We start from the raw sequence: 19,571 nt of genomic DNA, 5'->3' as shown, positions 1-19,571 counted from the left end.
ACTACAAAGAAAACCAGGAAAACACCACTGACCTTGCAGTTCATCTGTGTTTGAAGAACAGTACTTATCGCCAGTACGGAGCCAGGACAGGGCTTTGCACGGCATTGCACGGCTCCCACTGCAGCAGGGTTTGCACCCACAGCCTGGGTGGGAGCCATTGCTGCAGAATTAGCATTCGTTGGCACTTTTCAAGCCAAGAGAAGCTGGCTTGGTTTGTGGCTGTCTGACAGAGTAGCTGGGGTTTCGTTTTCCTTAAAATGCCTCTTGCAAATAAAGTCGTGCTCGTCGATTTGAAACAGCAAAACAGGGTCTGCTCGTCCCTCCTGCGTGGCTTTGGCATCCCTCTTTGCCAAGGGACCAGCAGAAGGTACCAAACCACCGTGGCCCTGCAGCTCTCAGCTTGCTCTTTGGTGAAGGGCTTTGTACCTACTTCTCTCCAAGTGGTTTGGAAATGGTGCTGTGTATGGAGAGAAAAAAATGTAGTGGATGCTGCCTTCCCACACAGTCATTGTTCTAGCTGAACAACTTTAACTGTTGAGATGAAGTCTTTATTTCAGTAAACTTCCAGCTAAGTGTCAAACTATAGCCATTATTCCTGTAACTGTGCCTTTGAAAGCATGATTATTAATGTGACTGGTATTATTTTAGATGACTTTCACAATGTGAACAGTTCATTTCTCCATGAACAGTTCATTTCTCCATCTAAGTCCAGAAGGAAAACTTCATTTAACTTCAAAAAAATTCCTGCTCACTAAACGTGAAGGAACAATGAATAATTTGAGGCACACATAGGGCAAATATTTTATTAATGTTCTGAACACCAAAATGCAGCGTGATAGCAGACATGGGTCAGTGCTTTTTTCCATGTGTGTGTTCCCTGGAATAAAACTCCTCATAACAGGGCTGTGGAGGGTGCACACAACTTGGAAAATGCTTCCCATTGCTTAAGCCCTGGAAAGCAAGGGATAAGCAAAATCTCAGCTGCTGGCAAGAAAACCAGCTAAAAAGCAAAGTAATCTGTAACGGTAGGCTTCTATAGGCAAACTGTAAATAATACTGTACCTTGCTGTGTGCCACACACTGAGACAACTATTTCCAATTTGTCAAGAGTCGCACTTATATACCGGTGGCAGGGCTTTATTTTTCATGCAGACTGTAATTAACACGTTGATAGATCTCCGTGTCTAAATGCTCGCAGTGCGTTGGTGGCCGTGCCGGGCGCGTCTCGTGGGACAGCCGGTGTGGACCAGGCGGAGGGTGTCGGGTGGACGTGGCGGGCAGGGTTTAAACTGCCCCCTCTGCCTCTGCGGGCAGCTGCCGCCGCACGAGGTTATGATGTCGCCTGCTCCTTTCTCAGGCAGCAAAACCACGTCACGGCCCCGGGGGTGGGACGGCAGCAGCTGCCGGGGAAGGTGGCCGGCCGGGAGCGTGTCCTGAGCACCGCAGCGGCATCACGCCGTGGGAGCCCGCGGCCCCGAGAGGCACAGACTGCTTGCACGTAAGTACGGCTGCCTGCGAGGCAAGCACGAGCTTAACAGATTGCATTAAACTCCTCCAAGAGGGATCCCTGTTTTGCTGGTGTTCAGCAACAAGCCGTAATCCTGTGCTAATAAGCCCAAGCTCCTGCTGCAAATAGTTTACAGCTGAGGGCACGCTCACTTTGTTTTCTGGCTTCACAGGGAAGGTTTAAGGAGTTTTACAGCAAGTTTAAAGCAGGTTTAATTCTGCTAGTGCTGGTGTAAACCAGGGGTGGTTCAAGCAACTGCAGCGTAAACACAGAATCTGTTTTTGAAACTCTTAAATCTTTTTAGGGAGCTATGTATAAATTTGGATTATCACTGAAGGGAACATGCCCCAGTCCAAAAGTTTCTATCAATCAGCCTGATTCAGAAAAAATCCTTTTCTTCCTTCTTTTCACTCATTTTTAAAGTTAACTGGCCGCAATTCAAACAGCAAAACACATAATGAAATAAATGGGGCAAATTCAAACAGCCAAAAGCGTAATGAAATAAATGAGACAAATTCCTTGAACTGCACCTAACATGAAAATGAATCTCAGCTGCTCATTAGAGACCACGGAGCAGGGGATGTGGGGAAATTAAATCACGGAAAGTAGAGGGAGGCATAGAAAAAAGGTCGATTATCTCAATCTCCTCTTATTAACTGCAAAATATTTTTTCAAGATTGAAGGTGGTAAAATATGTTAGTGGCAAAGGGCAAAGCCTATTTATGCACTTAAAGTAAAAAACGAGGAGTTGAGCAGAGCAGAGGAATGCGTAAACAAGGAATATACCACTTTATTTTCAGGGTGGGTTAACAGTGAGTAATTCTCACCCAATGTACACCCAGGTGTTTGCTTCCTTACCCTCTCTGGCAAAATTTACACTTGGTTTCCCCAGGTTAATTCAGATTTTGCTGGGGATTCGAGTGCTGGTCGTCTGGGAAAAGGAGGGGATGTCAGTCCAAGGCTCATGCGGCGGCTGAGCGGGGTGGGTAGCGTGGGCAGCGTGCTGTCTCTGTGCAGGTGAGTGGCAGATACCGCCCTGCGAGCCTGAGCGATGGTCCTCCATGCAGTAGAGTCAAGGCAGCTGCAATTTGTTGGTCTGTCTGTCTAATGCGCGGGCCAGATTTCCTCTCTTATCTAACACCACCAGGCTCACTGAAGCAGGCGGCAGGGGGGCGAGCTCTGTGGCCGGGGGGGCCATCTCCTTCCGATGCCGCTCCGAACCGGCCCTCGTGGGCATCCAGCACCCACCAAAGTTTTTAAAGCTCTCCCGTCTACTTCTTAACAGGCTCTTTTCATCATTGTTGTTGTTTAACATACTGGGTTTGCTGGTTTTTCCCTTGAAAGCATCCTTGCTGTCTGAGGGGCTAGGGCACGAGGAGCGTGCTGAAAGCCAGGTCTGTCTCGGCTGTGGTATGGGTGGAAAATCACACCTTGGGTCCTGCTCTGGAGGTTGCTGCTGGTCTTTGGGACTGCCTCAAGGACAGCAATTAACAGGTGTTGCTAATTGACCTAACAGCTCTGGTAGCAGGAGGAGGTGCATCACCACCAACCTTCACCACGCGTTCTCCTGTGGGAACCTTTGGGACGTGTAGAGATGTGTCTCATGAGATGCAAAACCAAAACATGTCACAAGTTGGACGTTACCTTTGGTGTGAGCAGCAAGGAAGGTGAGCAAAGCCAAGCAGTTCACATTATCGTTGAAAAGGGAGCAGGAGGAGGAGGAGGAGGAGCCAGGGAAGTGTAGCTGCTCAGCATGACAGCTGTCCCTAGAAATCATCCTTTGAAAAGGAGCGAGCAACAGAAAGAGAATTAGGGGATGACTAGGCAACGTGGAGATGTCAAGGAGAAATTGTGCCAAGCCCATCTTTCTGTTGGTGGTGTAACTGTCCTGGCATACAGGGGAGAAGAGGCACTCCTATACAGGGGCTATAGGGTTGGCACCATCTTCTATGATATTCTCATAAGCAAGCGAGGAAGACGTGGCCTCGATGAGACAGCTATTGGGTGGGTGGAAAACTGGTTGCACAATTAGTAAGAAAAGATCAGCAGTTCACTGCCAGAAAGGGAAGTAATGAGGAGTATGACCCTCTTCCGTGTTTCTGTTCATGATTTGGGGGAGGGACAAGACTGTGGTTATTTGATGTGCAGCTGGGAGGGACTTGAGCACAACAGAGGACTGAATTATAATTCAAAGGGACATGAGAAGTAGTCTGGAAAAAGCCCATGGTTTGTATTTCAGTGGTCACGCTGGCGAATGAAGGCAAGGGGCATGGGGTCTCGGTGGGGTGAAGGAAGCCACCCCAGCTTCAGAGGGAGCTGGGGAACCTCGGTGGGTGGGAGGCTTCAGTCTTGGCTGCTGCAACAACAACAGGGCTTGGCGGGAGACAGTCCAAAGGGAGTAATAAAAATAACAAGAGGTGGCTGGGACATAACCTCTGCGGAAGGTCAGATCTGATGGTAAGACATGCAGTGTGATCCTTAAGCCTGGGACCTGCAAGAAAGAAGAGGACTTCTTTCTCCTTGCCCAGTTAGGGCAAGATGTGATGGACTTAGACTGCAGTTTAAGAGGGGATGAACACGTCTTTGTGCACTTTTTAAGGTACAACCTGACATTTCCCAGTAGCACTCTCTGCCCCCCCTGCTCCTGACTCTGTGTAAGCCGGGTTTAGCACAACATCCGTTCCAGCAACTCACGTGACTTTCGTGAATTAACTACTTAGCCCATGGGAATCATACCATTAACGTCAGAGGAACTAGAAAAATAAAGATTGCATTTATAAGGTTTTTGTTGTTTTCACCCCACCATCAGCATTCCCTTTAAGAACATCAAAAGATTAAAAAAACAGATAGAGACATCTGCCAGCATCTCTGGAGATGTGTGTTGCACTTTCTTCTAATCCGGATCAAGTCTTTGGAGCCTCTCCATGCCTTCAAGAAATAGGGGAATTTTTCTCTTATTTAAGAACTGTCCAAAGACCGTTTTCCTGAGTTTTAACAGAGCCTTGTGTCAGCACAGTTAAAAAATGCTGGCATTTCCTCTGTGCAGATTAAAGATGACATATTACCCTTTGCTGCTCAAACATGATTTACAGCTTCTATTGCAAAATTGCGTAATACTTTTAAGTGCTCTAAGGCAAAGTAGCAGGACCAAGGACATGGAGCAAAGTCCAGGCACGTGCTGGTTTTCACCTCTCCGGTGTTAGTTATTCCTTCTCTAGGTCTGAAAGAAGAGCTGCAGGGAGCAACCTGTCCCCTCCTGCACCCTTTTGACCCCCCAGAATGGCATCGCCCATGAGGAGCTTGTTCACCGACCCCGACAGATACCTCCAGTCTTTCCGCCTCTTCCTCACAAATTCAACCGAGCACCAGTGCATGCGGGAATTCATGGAGAGGCAGCTGCCGTCCGTGATAGCGAGGTAACATGGAGGTGACCACATTGAGCTGAAGGACAGCCCGGGCCATGGTCCCGTGGCGGTGATGGGCTTGGCCGGGCTCGGGGGGCTGCCTGCAAGAGGCAGATTGCTGTTCCCCGCCAGCCGCCCTGTCTGTAGGTCTGTGATAGGGCTTGGCTGGAGATTTCATTTGCACACGCTGCTGAATGGCTGTTCTTCGGGACGGAGCCTGCCTAGCAGGGAGGAGATAAGGCTGAATTATTTCCTTGCACGCAAATATAGCTTACCCTGAATCAACTTTAAAATGCAATAACAGATATTACATTCTAACATTAAATTTGATTGAAAGCATGGTTTTTTTAAAGTAATTTTTTTAGGTAATATTTAGGCTCACTCCAGTATGTGTAAATAATGCTTCTGCTGTGCCATGTGTGTTTTCTGCTGGACCCTTCACTTCGCAGGCTGGCTCAGGCAGCTGGGGTCAAATCCTTGTTCTGGGGAGGCCCTTCTTTGGGCCCAGAGGTTTATGACTCTGTCAAAGCCTTGCTAAGGGATTTAACATGTGTTACACTCTCCCCTCTTCCTCCCCATTTTGCAAAATGTAAAACTTCTACAAAAAAATTTTAAGCTGCTTGTCCAGACCCAGGGAAGTCCTTGGTCCTCGAAGCACAGACATGGAGAAGGCATCTACCTGCTGTTTGTATGCACATGTAATAAAAGCAGAATTCCTCTACAAATTGCCAAGAAAACTGGAAATCAGGAATCTCCAACGGGCAGAGTTCTGAATCTGATCCCTCCTGCCAGCTCACAGGCATCCCTGTACATGCACACATTGCATTAGATTTTGTCCTGCAGTTTTTTGTCTTCAGGGGATCTCCAGTGCTTCACAAAATGGATGTAACCCTCTCTACTGGGTAGCTCTCCTAAAATGTACAAATATTGTTTTTCAGTATTGGAAACGGGAAGTCTACAATCAATATTCTAAGTGTTGGTGGTGGAGCAGGTATGCTATGAACGTCAACATTTATTTGCTTTTCCCTTTTTTTTCGAAGAATAGAGGATTACAAATTGCAGAAGGAGCAGAGTGGGAAATAAGTCTTTTCTTGAAAAGTCAGCTCCAGGAGCAGATGGTATTAGCTGGTGTGTGGCCACATCGTCTGAAAACAGCTTGTGCCTCCCCACCCAGATTCTTGTATGTCCTCCACGAGAAACCTCCTTCTGCACTATCCCTCCTCAAGGGCAGAGAGAGGCTTGAACTGCCCCATAGTGTTTCTATGCAAAAAAAGCACCATAATGTCTTAGATTCCTCAGAATATTAAATTTTTACTTGCATTGCAATTACTCTCTCCTGTAACTATTTGCTGATGTAGTAACTCCCCATCATTGCTGCCTCCTGCCGTGCTGCGTGACAGCCTTGCCTGACCTCTGTTTCACCTGTACGTACTTGCTGACCACAGTCAATGCAAAAGACCCTCCTGGAGCTACTGTCCCCCAAAACACTGGAGCTGATCGTAAGCTCCAGAAGAAATCCAGAAGAAATGAGAAGAAATAAGTCTCTTATCTGAAGTTCACTGGGTAGAAAAACAATACCAATAACATGAAGTGGCTTCTTCTCATTAAATTCTTGCTTAAGTTCCCCTATAATAAAGCCTATGTTTTCTAATTCTGCTCTGCCCATTCAGTCATCAAACTTAAATTTTATAAGAACAGATAATTTAGTTTAAATGCTTTAGTCATACCATCTCCAAAGACTAATCTCAGCTTTGTCAATCTCTCCTAACAAGTAAAAATAATTGTATGTAAATGGTGGGTGTTGGTTATAAACCAGACAGTGTGACAGAGTAGCAACATTGCTCTCCAAACAAGGGAAACCATTCTTCTGCCAAAAAACCCATTGTTTTTAACAGGAACGCTTTACTTCTTAGTGAGGTACTTAACTCCCTAACCAGGGACACTCCAGCTTAGCATGATGGATATTCAATCAATAACGTGCAGGCAAAACTCATTTTGTGATGTTCAAAAACCCTGCACCACCAAACCCCTGCTCCTTGCTGGCTTGTTCCCACCACGGGTCCTTGGGGGTCAGGAGGGAGCAAATTCCTGAATCCCCCCAGCTAACCCTGGCTGATGTCAGAGGGCAGTGATGGAGCTGCTGCCCTGGGCCCATCCGCCCCTGCGCTTCGCAGGGAGGGAGCACGGAAGGAAAGCCTTTCCTTTCCACTTTTCCACCTCGAGAGACAAGCAAACCGTTTAATGTAGCGTCATATCCCATTACACCCACCCATCTACAGCGCCTGCCTTCGCCTACAGCCTCTGCCTTATTAAGTTCACACTCCAGCGCGCAGCACTCTGTACCTTTAAAAACCATAAAAGTCATCAACGCTGCTATAAAGTAGTAACTGTGCTATAAACTATCCCGTTACGTAAAATGTTTAATTAGAATCTTAATGGTGAACATAGTGGTAGCCTTTAAAAGGTAATTGTGTTGGAGAGTTTAAATAATTCGGATAGCCTAATTGCCAAATTGTTGATAATGCAAGCTGCCACAGATTTGACTGTAAAATGCCTCAGGACACTTGTTTGCATATAAAAGAGCTAACTGAAGTCAATTTAGGCTGTGGATTAAATTATGAATCAAAGGGTTGGGCTTTTTGGTTAAAAACAATACAAGGGTGGTTTGGCCGCAGAAGAGTGGAAGGGAATGTATTAACCTATCCGCATATGGAAATACGAAATTCAAATGTTTTTTATCAGGACCTGCACAGACTTTTCAACGGGCTAATCCATTTTACAGAAAGTTGGTAAAGCAACCAGAATTAAAAAATATTGCAGCAGTTCATTAAAAATTCTGTGTTCCCAGGTTTTACCATGGCAGCCTGCAGACGACTGACTTTGCTCTGATTTTTCAACAAAACAGGGCTTGCAGTGATAGCAAAGCTGCAGCTATTTCCGCTCCTTCAGGAATTCAGTTTCCCTCCCTCAAAGAATGTGCTTGCACAGATGCCACGTAAATTTTGGTGTTACTAGTTGCTTTAAGAAAGACATGTAAGTCTGAAAAAATTGAACTCCTCTTCACTTTTTATATTAAATTACCGGGGTGTCAATGAGCAGGTGAGGCCTGGGCTGGGGTGCCTGATTTGGCCCGCGGTGATGTGCCAGAAGCAGGCAGAGAGCTCTTTGTGGTGAAAAGAACCCTCCCGGGGGAGGACCTGGTGTGCTGGGTTGAGCTCTGACGTACACATTATGGTGATTTAACCCCCAATATGTTCCTTTTGCACCTCAAATCTTCTGTATAATGGTGCTAAAGCTGAAGTGGTGGGAACCCAGGGGCACTGAAAATCATGAGGATGGGCAGAGGCCATGCAAATACGATGGAGCGCTCCCTCCAGAGTCCCTCAGCAAGGGCCTGTCTGGCCATCAGGGTTCGCTGCGTGACCTTCTGTTCACTGCATAATTTTGTTCATTTGTAGGGAATTTTATAACATGGAGTTGTGTGCAAGCGCAAGCACATCTTTCAGGACAAAGCTCAATATTTGTCCGTAACGTGACCCCTGGGTCTATTATTCACTGCAGTTACCCTCTGCTTCACTCTTTCTGCCTTAATTTATTCTTCTATTATTTTTTCCACCTAAAATTTATTCAAGCACAATAAGCAGAAGTGAGGCCTAAGAAAGCTAAGCAAGCCAGAGTGATGTTGTCCCTGGACCCATGCCTCAGTCAGGAGCATCATCTCCCTGAGCTTCCTACATTGCGGATGGAGAGAAGTGCCCAAGAGCGATGGCAGCTCTTTTTAAATTTCAAAATGTTGGATCTATTGTTACTTCCATCAGTAAAATAATTGCAGCTGGCCTGAACAGTGTCCAGAGAAAACTATTCCTTACAAAGAAAGTACAGTCAGCTGTGGGGTATTCTGTAAACAGGGGTTAAGTAAACATAAATGGTATGTGCACTGTTCATCATACTTACGGAAAATGTCACAGGACACTAAAGACAAACAGACATGAATGTTGTTTCTGATTCCAGGGTAAACACATATTCTCTTCTCCCTCACCCACATGACCTGGTAACCAGTGAGATGCTTGGCTAAAAATGCTCTTACTGACTCCTAAGAAATCCTGCCAGGTTTGCTGGTGACTTGGGACCATCAGAACTGGCACCATCAGAGTCATTTAGGATCTTCCCTGGGGAGGTTAGGTCATGCCCAGAAAAGAGGAGGTCAAGCCACACACATGACTGGGTCTGGTTTTCCCTTGGCACTGATGGTGGCAGTCAGAGAGGAGGAATGAAGATGGTTGGGACTGATATTTAAATTTTTCTCAAATCCTAGAGCTAAACCCTCAGTGGCAATCTGATGGGAATACGAAGGAGCTACATGTACCTTGGTGGTACGTTGAATGGCAGGCATCAGTCTTCGACACTGTGGATGTGATGATGGTAGAGATAACATTTTGTATTTCATGTCACCTGTTTTCCTAGGTGAGATTGACCTGCTGATCCTCTCAAAAGTGCAAGCCAGATATCCAGGGATCACCATCAACAATGATGTGATAGAGCCAAGTGCTGACCAAATCTCCAAGTACAAAGGTATTTTTACATTAAGTAGATTAAATTTACATTAAGTATGCTAAATGCATTAAAGAAAGTTGAACGCTGGATGACCCCACATTCAAATGCTTTATTGTCAGAATTGGCTCTTAAAAGTTTTAAAAAGTCACTATTTTACGCTTTTTTGCCATCATTGCTTTTCAACAATGTTCAGTGTCTCATCAAAATCTTAGTCTTTCACACTGCAAAGAACTCTGTGTGGTAAAAGCTTGGGCTAGACAGACTTTAAAAGCTAAGTAAGGTGGGAACTGATGGGTGATTGTATGGGAAGAGAGCAAAACCCCCACATTTCAGAAAGTTTTTCTCCTTAAACTTGCACTGAATCAGGATCCTTCCTCAACACTGAAGGGAAGATTTTAGTGTCGCATGGTAATTCTCGCATATCTTAAAACTCATTTCCAAATAGCAAATAGCTAAACCTCACAGTGTTGCATTAAATTAGTTACCATCCTTTGAATTAGAAAACATGAAAAGGAAAGCAAGATGGATAGGAAAGATTTTTGCTGTGTATTCGGTGGCTTAGAGCTAGTTTCCTTCCACCAGCCCAAAAGTCTAAGCAACATTCATGAAGTAAAGCCAAGCATTTTCCAAGGAGTGTTAGCAAGGGTGCTTTGGTCAAATTGCCCTACAAAGTCAGCGTTAAATATCAATCCACAGTTTGATTATCACTGGATTAACACCTACCAGGCTTTACCTTAGCAGGTAATTATGGTCTTGTATGGAGGTGACACCAGCTACTCCACACAGGCTGTGAGCAGCCCGGAGCAGAGCATACCTTGCCAGAAAGTGGCTGCTGAATGGATGTGGCAGTAATGAATGAACCTCGTCAGCAGTCTGTGTTGTTGGAAATGCTCCAAACCATAGTAAATACCAGACTGTAAAACCACACTGTAAATCTCCAATTCTTACTCTTGCTTAAGTCCTTAAAAGCAAAGCATTCCCAGTATTAAGCAACTTGTGGAAGTTGAAGGAAAAAAAAGAGTAACGTTCCCTTTCTCCCTGCAGTGGGGGAGTTCAGGATCACTGGAAACACCAAAGGCTCCCAGGAAACACATAATTTTTTTATATCTGTCTCTGTATTACATGGACCTGATCTTTGAAAAGATGGCTTGTGCAAAATCCCAGTAGCTTTTAAATTGCTCCAGGTTGAGATGGTGAAGGATGGGCAACAGAGCACCTGCTCTGTTTATAAGACAGTTTGGCCTCTTGCACATAGCATTTCTGTCCTGTCTGGGCCATTAACCACAGGCTACGTGGGACTGGATTTGTGCTGAATCTTCCCTGTGGTCTTGCCACCTACCACCAATTAACTGGCAGTTCTATCCTACTTCAGTGAGTTTCTTTCCAGAAGAAAGTTAAAGAAAATATAAGACGTTGTCCTTATTTTAAGTTTTATGCTAAACTACCAATGAAATATTCATCTGAATTTCTTTCTTTAAATTTTCTTATTTGGTAATTAATCATGTCCCCAGTAGGTATCATTAATTAGGTTTCTGAGCCCTAAGATTTTCCAGGGAGAATTGGAAACATTATCTGTGCCTCTGAGGATTCAGTAGTTATGTTTTCTGCCTAACCAGATACTTTCTCCTTGGGAAGGAGAAGCCACGCTAATAAGAGAAACTTCTTACTGAGACATACAGTGATGACAAACTGAGCTTTATCTTAGGTTGTGTCGTACAACGGAGGCTCTCCTCCAAACCCCATGACCAGGCTGTGGCTTGCCTTCATTCCTGGTCTATGTCCAGGTGAAGCCCCTTGATGACCATGGTTGGTGTTGGTGGCCCCAACAACTGAGCTGCATTGCCACTGCCAGCACAACTGCAGGCAGTCCGGCTTTCATGGCACCCGCCGAGGGCACACGACCGGCTTCGGACCCAGACAACAATCTGGGTTGAGCCCAGGAGAAAATGAAGGAAAACTTTTCAAAATGGTTGGGTTGATACGTTTTGGCTTCACATGAGTCTTCGGACAGAAACTTCCCGTAATCAGAATGAGTTTGCCCTTTCTGAAATTTTGACTTTAAAAGCCCACCCTGGTGAGCAATTCAGTTTTCTTCCTAGTGTCTCCTCACAGACTGTCTAGCAATTGAACTGAACCAGATTGCACCAGATTATTTGTGATGGTGATATGAACTGCTGCTGAATGAAGCCTGAGTTTAAAACAGCAAATTAAATCTGAACTGCAAGCGCCGGGGCCAGAGGCCGATAAATGGAAGCAAACAGAATAACAGCAGCAGCCTCCGAAAGGGGTGGCCCATTTCCAGCCATAAAAGAGAGGAGATAAGCACTGATGGAGCATTTCTCATCTGTCCAACGGGGATATGTCTAATCAGAGCCCAAAAGGAGAAACATTGTGATTAGTGGTGTAAAGGCACTGGTCTTAGCAAATCATATTGTTTTGAACATGTGTTCTGTAGCTAAGGCTCAGTCTGCCTTTGGGCCATTGAAGTTTTAAATTTATGTTAACTCCAGCGAAGCACAGGAATCGCATCAGGGCTAGCTTTGTCCTGGAGCAATCCCGAGCGCCAGGCAGGAGCACAGTGCGATGAGCTCCGTATGCCAGCAGATGGACATTAGTATTCCAGCATCCCCTAAAATATGACACTATCCCTCAGTTTTGCTCCAGTAAAAGCAAAGAAATGCAGTGATGAGCCAGGCCCTCAGTATAACTTATTCCTTGAAGCCACATCTCCAGCTTTCTGCTTTCCTCAGTTGCTGGATGTGCATTGTATCGAGGTCTGAAAACACACCTTGTGTCACTTTTTATACTAGTCTTTGCTTTAAAACGCTATTACCCATTTTATCTGAAGCAGTTGGTCAAAACTGTGGGCTTTTGAAAAATTATTTGACCACAGCAGAAGCCAAATGTCAAGAAATGGGTCCTTGCTCGCAGAGCAAAGCTCCTTCCCTCTCCCACCACCCCCATGACACATTCCCAAAGTGAGCCGTTTGCTTTCTCCGCCCTTCTCGAGCTTTTAATTGTGCCTTCTCTTCAGAACACAACCCCCTTGATCCATCCTTGAGCCCCTGTATTTATTTGTTCAGTCTCTGGAAAACCCTTTGCCATGGCTTGGCTTCTGCTCAGCCATGTGGGTCTTGCATGGCACCTAAGTGAAGGGGCCATCAGCTCTTCTGCCGTTCAGCATGAAATGTGCTGCTCATGGGCTCATAACTGTTTATCCCAGCCAACATCTTTTCATGCAGCTTGAGCCAGTCATGGAGAAGAGTTTCTTTCTTTATTTTTAATCAGGTAAAGACTGGAGGAGCTCAAATGAGGGAGCAAAGATTAAAACATCAGACCCTCTTAAGACTTCATCCTACGAAGACCTTTACAGCCTCCTTCTCACATACAGGCTACAGGTTTTAAATATTCCACTGCTGTGTTAAACTGGTACCAAAACTCTCTACCTAAATATGACTTTTGGATGTATTCAAGCTCTGAATGGAAATCAGTCCCACATTTGCAATTGAGATAACTCTGTCCTGCCTTCTTCCGTATTTCAGAGCGTGTGGCTGAGACATCAAACCTCGAGAATGTAAAGTTTACTTGGCATGAGGAGACAGCTTATGAATATGAAAGTCGAATGAATGCAGAAAAGAAGTCTAAAAAATGGGACTTCATTCACATGATCCAGGTAAATTCTCTGCAAAGTAAATGTTGTCCAAGACTTGGCTGTTAAAAGTATGCATGAAGTATGTGATCTCATTATCCACTCTAAGGGGAAGAAAGGTGAGTTTATTTGCCTGTAATTTAAAGTACTTAAGCATAAGTGAACTGCAATAATGAAAGATGAGTTACAGCAAGCAACTTTGAGCACAGTAGTCCTATTAACCAGGCTGTGGGTGGCAGTCAACTAAAAATACATTTTAACTAGTGTTTTCAAAGCTCCTTGTCCTCTCTGTGAAATTGCCTTTTGTATTTCCAAGTTTGCTGAAGCCACTACAAGCTATCTTCACTGCTGAGAAACGTAAATCTTTTTATCTCAGGTTAATGAATGAACATGAGCTTGACCCTGGGAGAGCCAGAGAGCAGGCAAGGCAGTGACAGCCCCGAGCTTGCAGCGTGAGCCCACTGCCCGGCATTGAGCTAACATGTCTTGTTGTCCTGCTGCTCTTCTCTCATGATTGCCCCCATTTCCTTTCCTTTACCTAGTGGTACCAGTTATAGTATTCACCAGGACTGCACTGTATCTCTGTAAGCATTTCTGCTCTTTCCAGATGCTGTATTATGTGAAAGATGTCCCTGCAACTATCCGGTATTTCCACAGCCTCCTGGAAGCACAGGCGAAGCTCTTCATTATCTTGGTGTCAGGTGAGAGCTGCTCCACCAGCGCTGCTCGGTCGGGCAAGAGCCATGAGGACCTTTGCGGTTCCTGCGAGTTCAACCCAGGCCAGCTAGAAACCCATGCACATTTTTATTTAAAACTTCCTTTATCACCTATAGAGGTGTACTGGATGCATAATAAATGGCGTCCACTCATCTACATCCATTGAAATCTGCATGTCGTCTACATCTGCACATCTCCCTGCTGCAGGTTGTAAAGCCGAAGGCTTTGTAAGCCAGCAAACCCATGCCAAGGGCACAAAACGCCTTTCTCCTGCCCTCTGCCCTTCCCCATCCTACAGCCTGGCCAGTGACGGACAGCAGCGGAGAGCCCTGAAGCGGGTGAGAGGCTCTGTCCCGCAGCTCTCGCTCGCAAGAGCTCCTTCAGCCTCTGCTATTTTCTGCAAAAGGCTTTTCAGGCTGGGCACCGCATTATCTTGCTCCTGGAGACCAGCGGCATTAAGCAAACGGCTACAACGGGGCTCGGCTGTGCCATACAGCAGGTGTTAGAGCACATATGGTTCATTTTCTTCTCAAACTGCCCATTTCCTTAATATCATCATTTTGGGTAGAAAACAGCATTCTTAGGCTGTTTCAGATCTCAAAGAGATGCTCTGTGGTCAATCCAGCAGGAAAATATGGGAGCGGAGTAAATGACAACCTTTTAATACTGTGGACAAGATATGCCAGAGATACTGCAATGGTGGGGTATAATTTGACTCTAGAAAGCCTTTAATTTGCCTTACAAGCTATGGAAATTTTAGTTGTGTAAACAGTCACATCTGATAGTTTTGTCAGGCATGTTAAGTGTTATTTGTTTATGAGTTTAAGCTTAAATTTTATTGAATTTGGCCATGTCTGCAAACTGTAATGTGTTTGATGAAGTTCCTTTTTTGTGTTCATGAAGTGTCCACAGTGAAGTGGCACTTCTCTGACCTAAATTTATTCAGACTATTTTTCTCCAAAGTGGTTTTGGTTTAAAGTGTTTTCAAGCAGTTCTCTACAAGAAATCTGTATTTTAATCGATCTGAGTTACTGTTCTTGTTCCTTGGCTGAATGAGGATAGATCCTACTATCAGACTATTGCTGATTACCTCTGTATAGTTAATTGAAACTCTTTTCCAGTTGCTTAACCTGTCCCTTTGGATATTCATGAAATGTGAATACAGGGAGGAACATGTGTCTATTCAAAATTAATGTGATTAAAAATCTGAATTCATGAAAAGTATTTGAAGTCCTCTCTGGAGCAGGCGACTGTATTTTCTGATGGAGCAGAATGGAGCAGAAATTGCTGGGGCCAGCAAGAAAATGGGGGAGAAGAGTAGGGCTCAGAATAGCAGAGAGAAAAGGAAGGGGGAAACCCTGGGGAAAGAAGAGTAGAGTGAGGGGAAGGAAGAAGCGCTATGAAAATGAGCACTGAAGCAAAAAGAGGTACTGAAAGATAAGCAGAACAAAGCTCATTTCAAAAAATGAAGGTAATGTCATCTCCAACACAAACACATTAGGATGTGTTAATTAAAAACCAGTCTGGGAATAGGATTGATAGGGGAGGGCTTGGTCAGTCACTGAAGGCTGCAATCCTTCCTGCTCCGTCCCCGCCGGGAGAGCAGGTGAGTTGCAAGAGCTATGCAGCGTTATTTTTAACACATTTAAAAAATCTGTTTACATCGCCTTGAAAACAAAAGTAGTGCCATATGCTGAGCCTATTGAGAGCTATTATAATAATGCTTCGTTCAGGTAGTGTATAATTGCTCGGCTCAGAGATGGCACTGAGTCACACAACACTGACACCAGCAAATTTCCTGTAATTAGTGCTCTGCATTCAATTTCCACCAGGTGAAAGAAAATATTGTAGCGCCTCTTCTAAACACCAAACTGTTTATTTGGCTATAAATAACTGTTTGCAGATAAAGCATTTGAAAAACACCGAGCAACTGGTTTTAGTAGTTATGGAGATTTATAGTCATAACTCTCAAGAGCTGCTCATTAGGCTCCAAGTTATTTTCATCTCGTCCAGTCATTCCGGGTGATCCTTTTATAAATGGTTTATAGAAGAAATGCTGAATCACAGATCTAGGGTGAGGGAAAATAAAGATGTGGAGACAGATCTGGGCTCTGTCCATCCCACCCTTTTCTCCACCACGCATCCAGCTGCATGGACAATGTGATCAGGGTTTTGCACCCCAGGTATTTCACACAGCAGAGAGATAGTTTACTGGTAATAAGTGCTTCAATGAAGGTCATATGTAGCTCAACCACAAAGTAATTAGGTGAAGGAATAGGAGAGGATTTGGTCTTCCAGGCAGCTGAAATCTGGGCATAGTTTAAATCAAGATGGCACTGAATATCTAGTGTTCAGCGTGTGGACTACAGAAGGGTGTTCCTGAGAGATATTGCCTACGTGCATGAAGCACAGGGGTGCATCATGTTGGGAGAGGAAGGGGAGAGGATTGGGTGCACTGAGCTGCTCTGGCCTCAGCTGGGAGGTCAGTGGGAGGTGCTGGAGCTCCGGGCCAGGTAACGTGTCCATCCCCTCCTGTAGCCCCCAACCCAGAGGCACAGAAGTAGGGAGGCAGCCGTCTCCACCATGCCTCAGGACGCATGTCCAACTCTGGAGAGACCCTACTTGCAATGAGGACTACTGCTAAAAAACCCGGATGATCAAAAATTTGTTCTAATCATGTTTTTCCTTATTCCTGAGCATTTTTCTGGTGGTTTATCTCTCAGGAACCAGCGGCTGGGAAACGCTGTGGAAGAAGTACGGGTCTTCCTTCCCTTTAGATGACCTCTGCTCTTACGTTTCCTCTGCTGACATCAAAAGGATTCTGGATTCAGCCGGGCTGAAGTACCAGCTGCATGAGCTCCCATCCCACATGGACATAACAAGCTGCTTTATTGAAGGGAACAAGGATGGGGAGCTGTTGCTGGATTTCCTGACAGAAACTTGTGAGTTTTCTAAAACTGCTCCTCCTGAATTAAAGCGTCAGGTAATGGAAGAGTTAAGAAAGCCTGGATGCAGCGAAAAAAGAGAAGGGAAGGTGCTTTTTAATAACAACCTGAGTGTAATAGTGATTGAGCCATGACTTAACCTCTTCTTGCTTCTTGATCCAAAGCAAATAGTCCAATGCAAACTATTAACAGCTGAAATATGTTTTTCATACTTTATAAATAGCTTAGTTTACTTCAGTACTGAGACATAATTTTTGGAGCCTGTTAAGAAATCAGTATTAATATCTGTTGTTGTAAATGAGCTTTAATACCCGATTAATTCTGCACTAATCTATGAATGTGTAACTTACTAAGCAGTTAATTGTGCTTTATTGTATGGATGTTGTATAATCAGATGTAATTTGGACCATCCACTCAGGCACTGCAGACAACTGACCATTTCCTAAGAAATAATCAAGAACTATACATGGTTTCATCACCTTCATTTAAAAACTCTCTACGGACCAGATAAACAAAATACAACTTCTCAGTGCAGCTGGCAAAAGTGGAGGCTCAGAACGCCCGACCATGTGGGTGGCTTCTCAGTGGGATTTCTTGAGCTTGCTGTGACTTCAAGATCTCATACCTCCAGTTACTGTGAAAGTGGCCTCACACCTTCTGCACGTGCGATGGTTGCCTGCTCTTGCCTCCGCAGCCACCTCCATTTAAGGGCACTGCTTCCCTTTTCCTGTATTTTTACTTTATTTTTATGATGTTGCACCTGCAGAGCAATTTGTGGACCAGGTCCATACCGGCACTGCAAGAGGGAAGTGATTGAAGATGGTTGAGGCACAGCAGTGGTAATAACTGTCCTGGAGAGGTGGATTTCACTAGTGAGCCCTGATGCAATGCCTTTGTTAGAAATCTGCTACTGCTGTCATATAGGGCGTTCTGATGTTTTTAGTTAACCACACAAACCTTCTGGTCGCAGCCATTCACCAGCCTGGCAGCAAGGGCCATGCGTGGCTTGTGAGCTTTGTAACAATGAAGCTGTAAAAATAAACTTGGATGCCAAAATGACAGGTTTCAGTGGGATTTGTTTCATTTTCAATGGAGTCATGTCAGGTAAATCTGTTCAATAGCATAGGATGTTCAGCAAGAAGGTGCTTCCCCTCCTCGGTCCCTTCTCTATGTGGGGCTGCCTCCACTCCGGTAGCTGATGCATTTGTTTTGCTAAATGATTTTACAGTTTTAAGAAGTGTTATGCTCTCTACAAGGCACAATGCACGGTGGTATACAATATAGTCGCTTGAATGAATTTAATAGTCCGAATACTTAGTTTATGCAGTGAGACAGGTGTGATTTCTGCCATTGAAATAATCTGGTTCAGTGTTGAAATGGTTTACTTTAGGTAATGCTTTGGCTGCAAGAAATTATGTTTTATTTTTGCATATATATTTCTGGTACAATATAGATTTTTAAAGAATTGAAGTGATTTGCAAGAGACCATATTGGGCATTAATAGCTGTTTATATTCCTTTTTAGAGTGAATTATTTGAGACACACACTTCTCCTAGTGATCAAATGTTAATTCCAGTGTATTTTAGAATGTTTCCATGACATTTCTCAGCTGCTGAACAGAACAAAATCTATTACCACTTTTACACATGCTACGTACAGATTCCTGCATTAGAAGACCTCAGTATATCTCTAAGCTGTTACGGTGACATGCTGAAGCAGGAAAGAAAGAAAATCTCTCATTAGGACAGATTGCTGCATGCATTTCTAATGGGAAACAAATTAAAGTTACAATTATTTTCGTAGCTCTTCCGTGCCATCAGTGACCTTTTCTAAATGGTGTGTGTGAAGGAGGTGACCGCTGAATATTGCCACATCAACCCTGTCAGGAGTGACATATCTTTGGGAGCCACAGAAATGCCAGAACAAAAAAACCCCCAACCAAATCCAACAACAAACCCCAGCAACAAGATGCACGTACAGGTCCTGTTGTTTTCTGATTTAGCAGAGGTAAAAAATACAAGAAAAAAGCTTTTTAGGTTTTCTGGGGAAGGCTTGTTCTGAAAATGTGGGAGAGAGCAGGAAAGACGAGGAACAGCAGAGATGATCTGGAGACAAGAGAGGAGGATATGACCACACACACACACAAAACAGGGATTCAATGTGAATACATGTGAGAGCTCCTTCCCCTCTATAATCAGAAAGGGCGAGGCCGGGGAGAGGGAGCACTTGCTGGGTGCACGGAGTTGCGTGGGGTCTTATTTAAAAGCAGAATTCACTGGGGGAAAAGGCACTTTCACCCCAGGCTGGAGGATAAAACCCCTTATCTAAAACCAGACACGTCAGGTCAGTCCTCTGCCACTGCTTTCACTTCTGAGAATTTCTTGGGCTGTTCAGCCTGGAGAAGAGAAGGCTCTGCGGAGACCTTATTGCAGCCTTTCAGTACTTAAAGGGCGCCTATAAGAAAGATGGGGACAGACTTTTTAGCAGGGCCTGTTGCAATAGGACAAGGGGTAATGGTTTTAAACTAAAAGAGGGTAGATTTAGACTAGATATAGGGAAGAAATTTTTTGTGCTGAGGGTGGTGGAACACTGGCAGATGTTGCCCAGGAAGGTGGTAGATGCCCCATCGCTGGAAACATTCAAGGTCAGGCTGGACGGGGCTCTGAGCAACCTGATCTAGTTGAAGATGACCCTGCTCATTGCAGGGGGGTTGGACTAGATGACCTTTAAAGGTCCCTTCCAACCCAAACTATTCTATGATTCTATGAATTTCATTAAAAAACGGGGGGGAAAAA

General features: G+C 44.7%; 1 protein-coding gene across 1 annotated transcript; it reads left to right on the top strand.

The window, feature by feature from the left end:
- Positions 1 to 1,447: 1,447 nt before the first annotated feature.
- LOC104257472 (histamine N-methyltransferase) lies at positions 1,448 to 17,829 on the top strand. Its single transcript, XM_009812246.2, has 7 exons — positions 1,448 to 1,498; positions 4,711 to 4,923; positions 5,850 to 5,902; positions 9,376 to 9,483; positions 13,008 to 13,138; positions 13,722 to 13,815; positions 16,555 to 17,829. Exons 2-7 carry the CDS (start codon positions 4,787 to 4,789, stop codon positions 16,908 to 16,910), a joined length of 879 nt encoding a protein of 292 aa, XP_009810548.2. The 5' UTR covers positions 1,448 to 1,498; positions 4,711 to 4,786; the 3' UTR covers positions 16,911 to 17,829.
- Positions 17,830 to 19,571: the final 1,742 nt, after the last annotated feature.

The sequence above is a fragment of the Gavia stellata genome, chromosome 8 (assembly GCF_030936135.1).
Source record: "Gavia stellata isolate bGavSte3 chromosome 8, bGavSte3.hap2, whole genome shotgun sequence".
Classification (NCBI taxonomy): Eukaryota; Metazoa; Chordata; class Aves; order Gaviiformes; family Gaviidae; genus Gavia; species Gavia stellata.
This window is presented reverse-complemented; position numbering and strand designations above follow the sequence as displayed.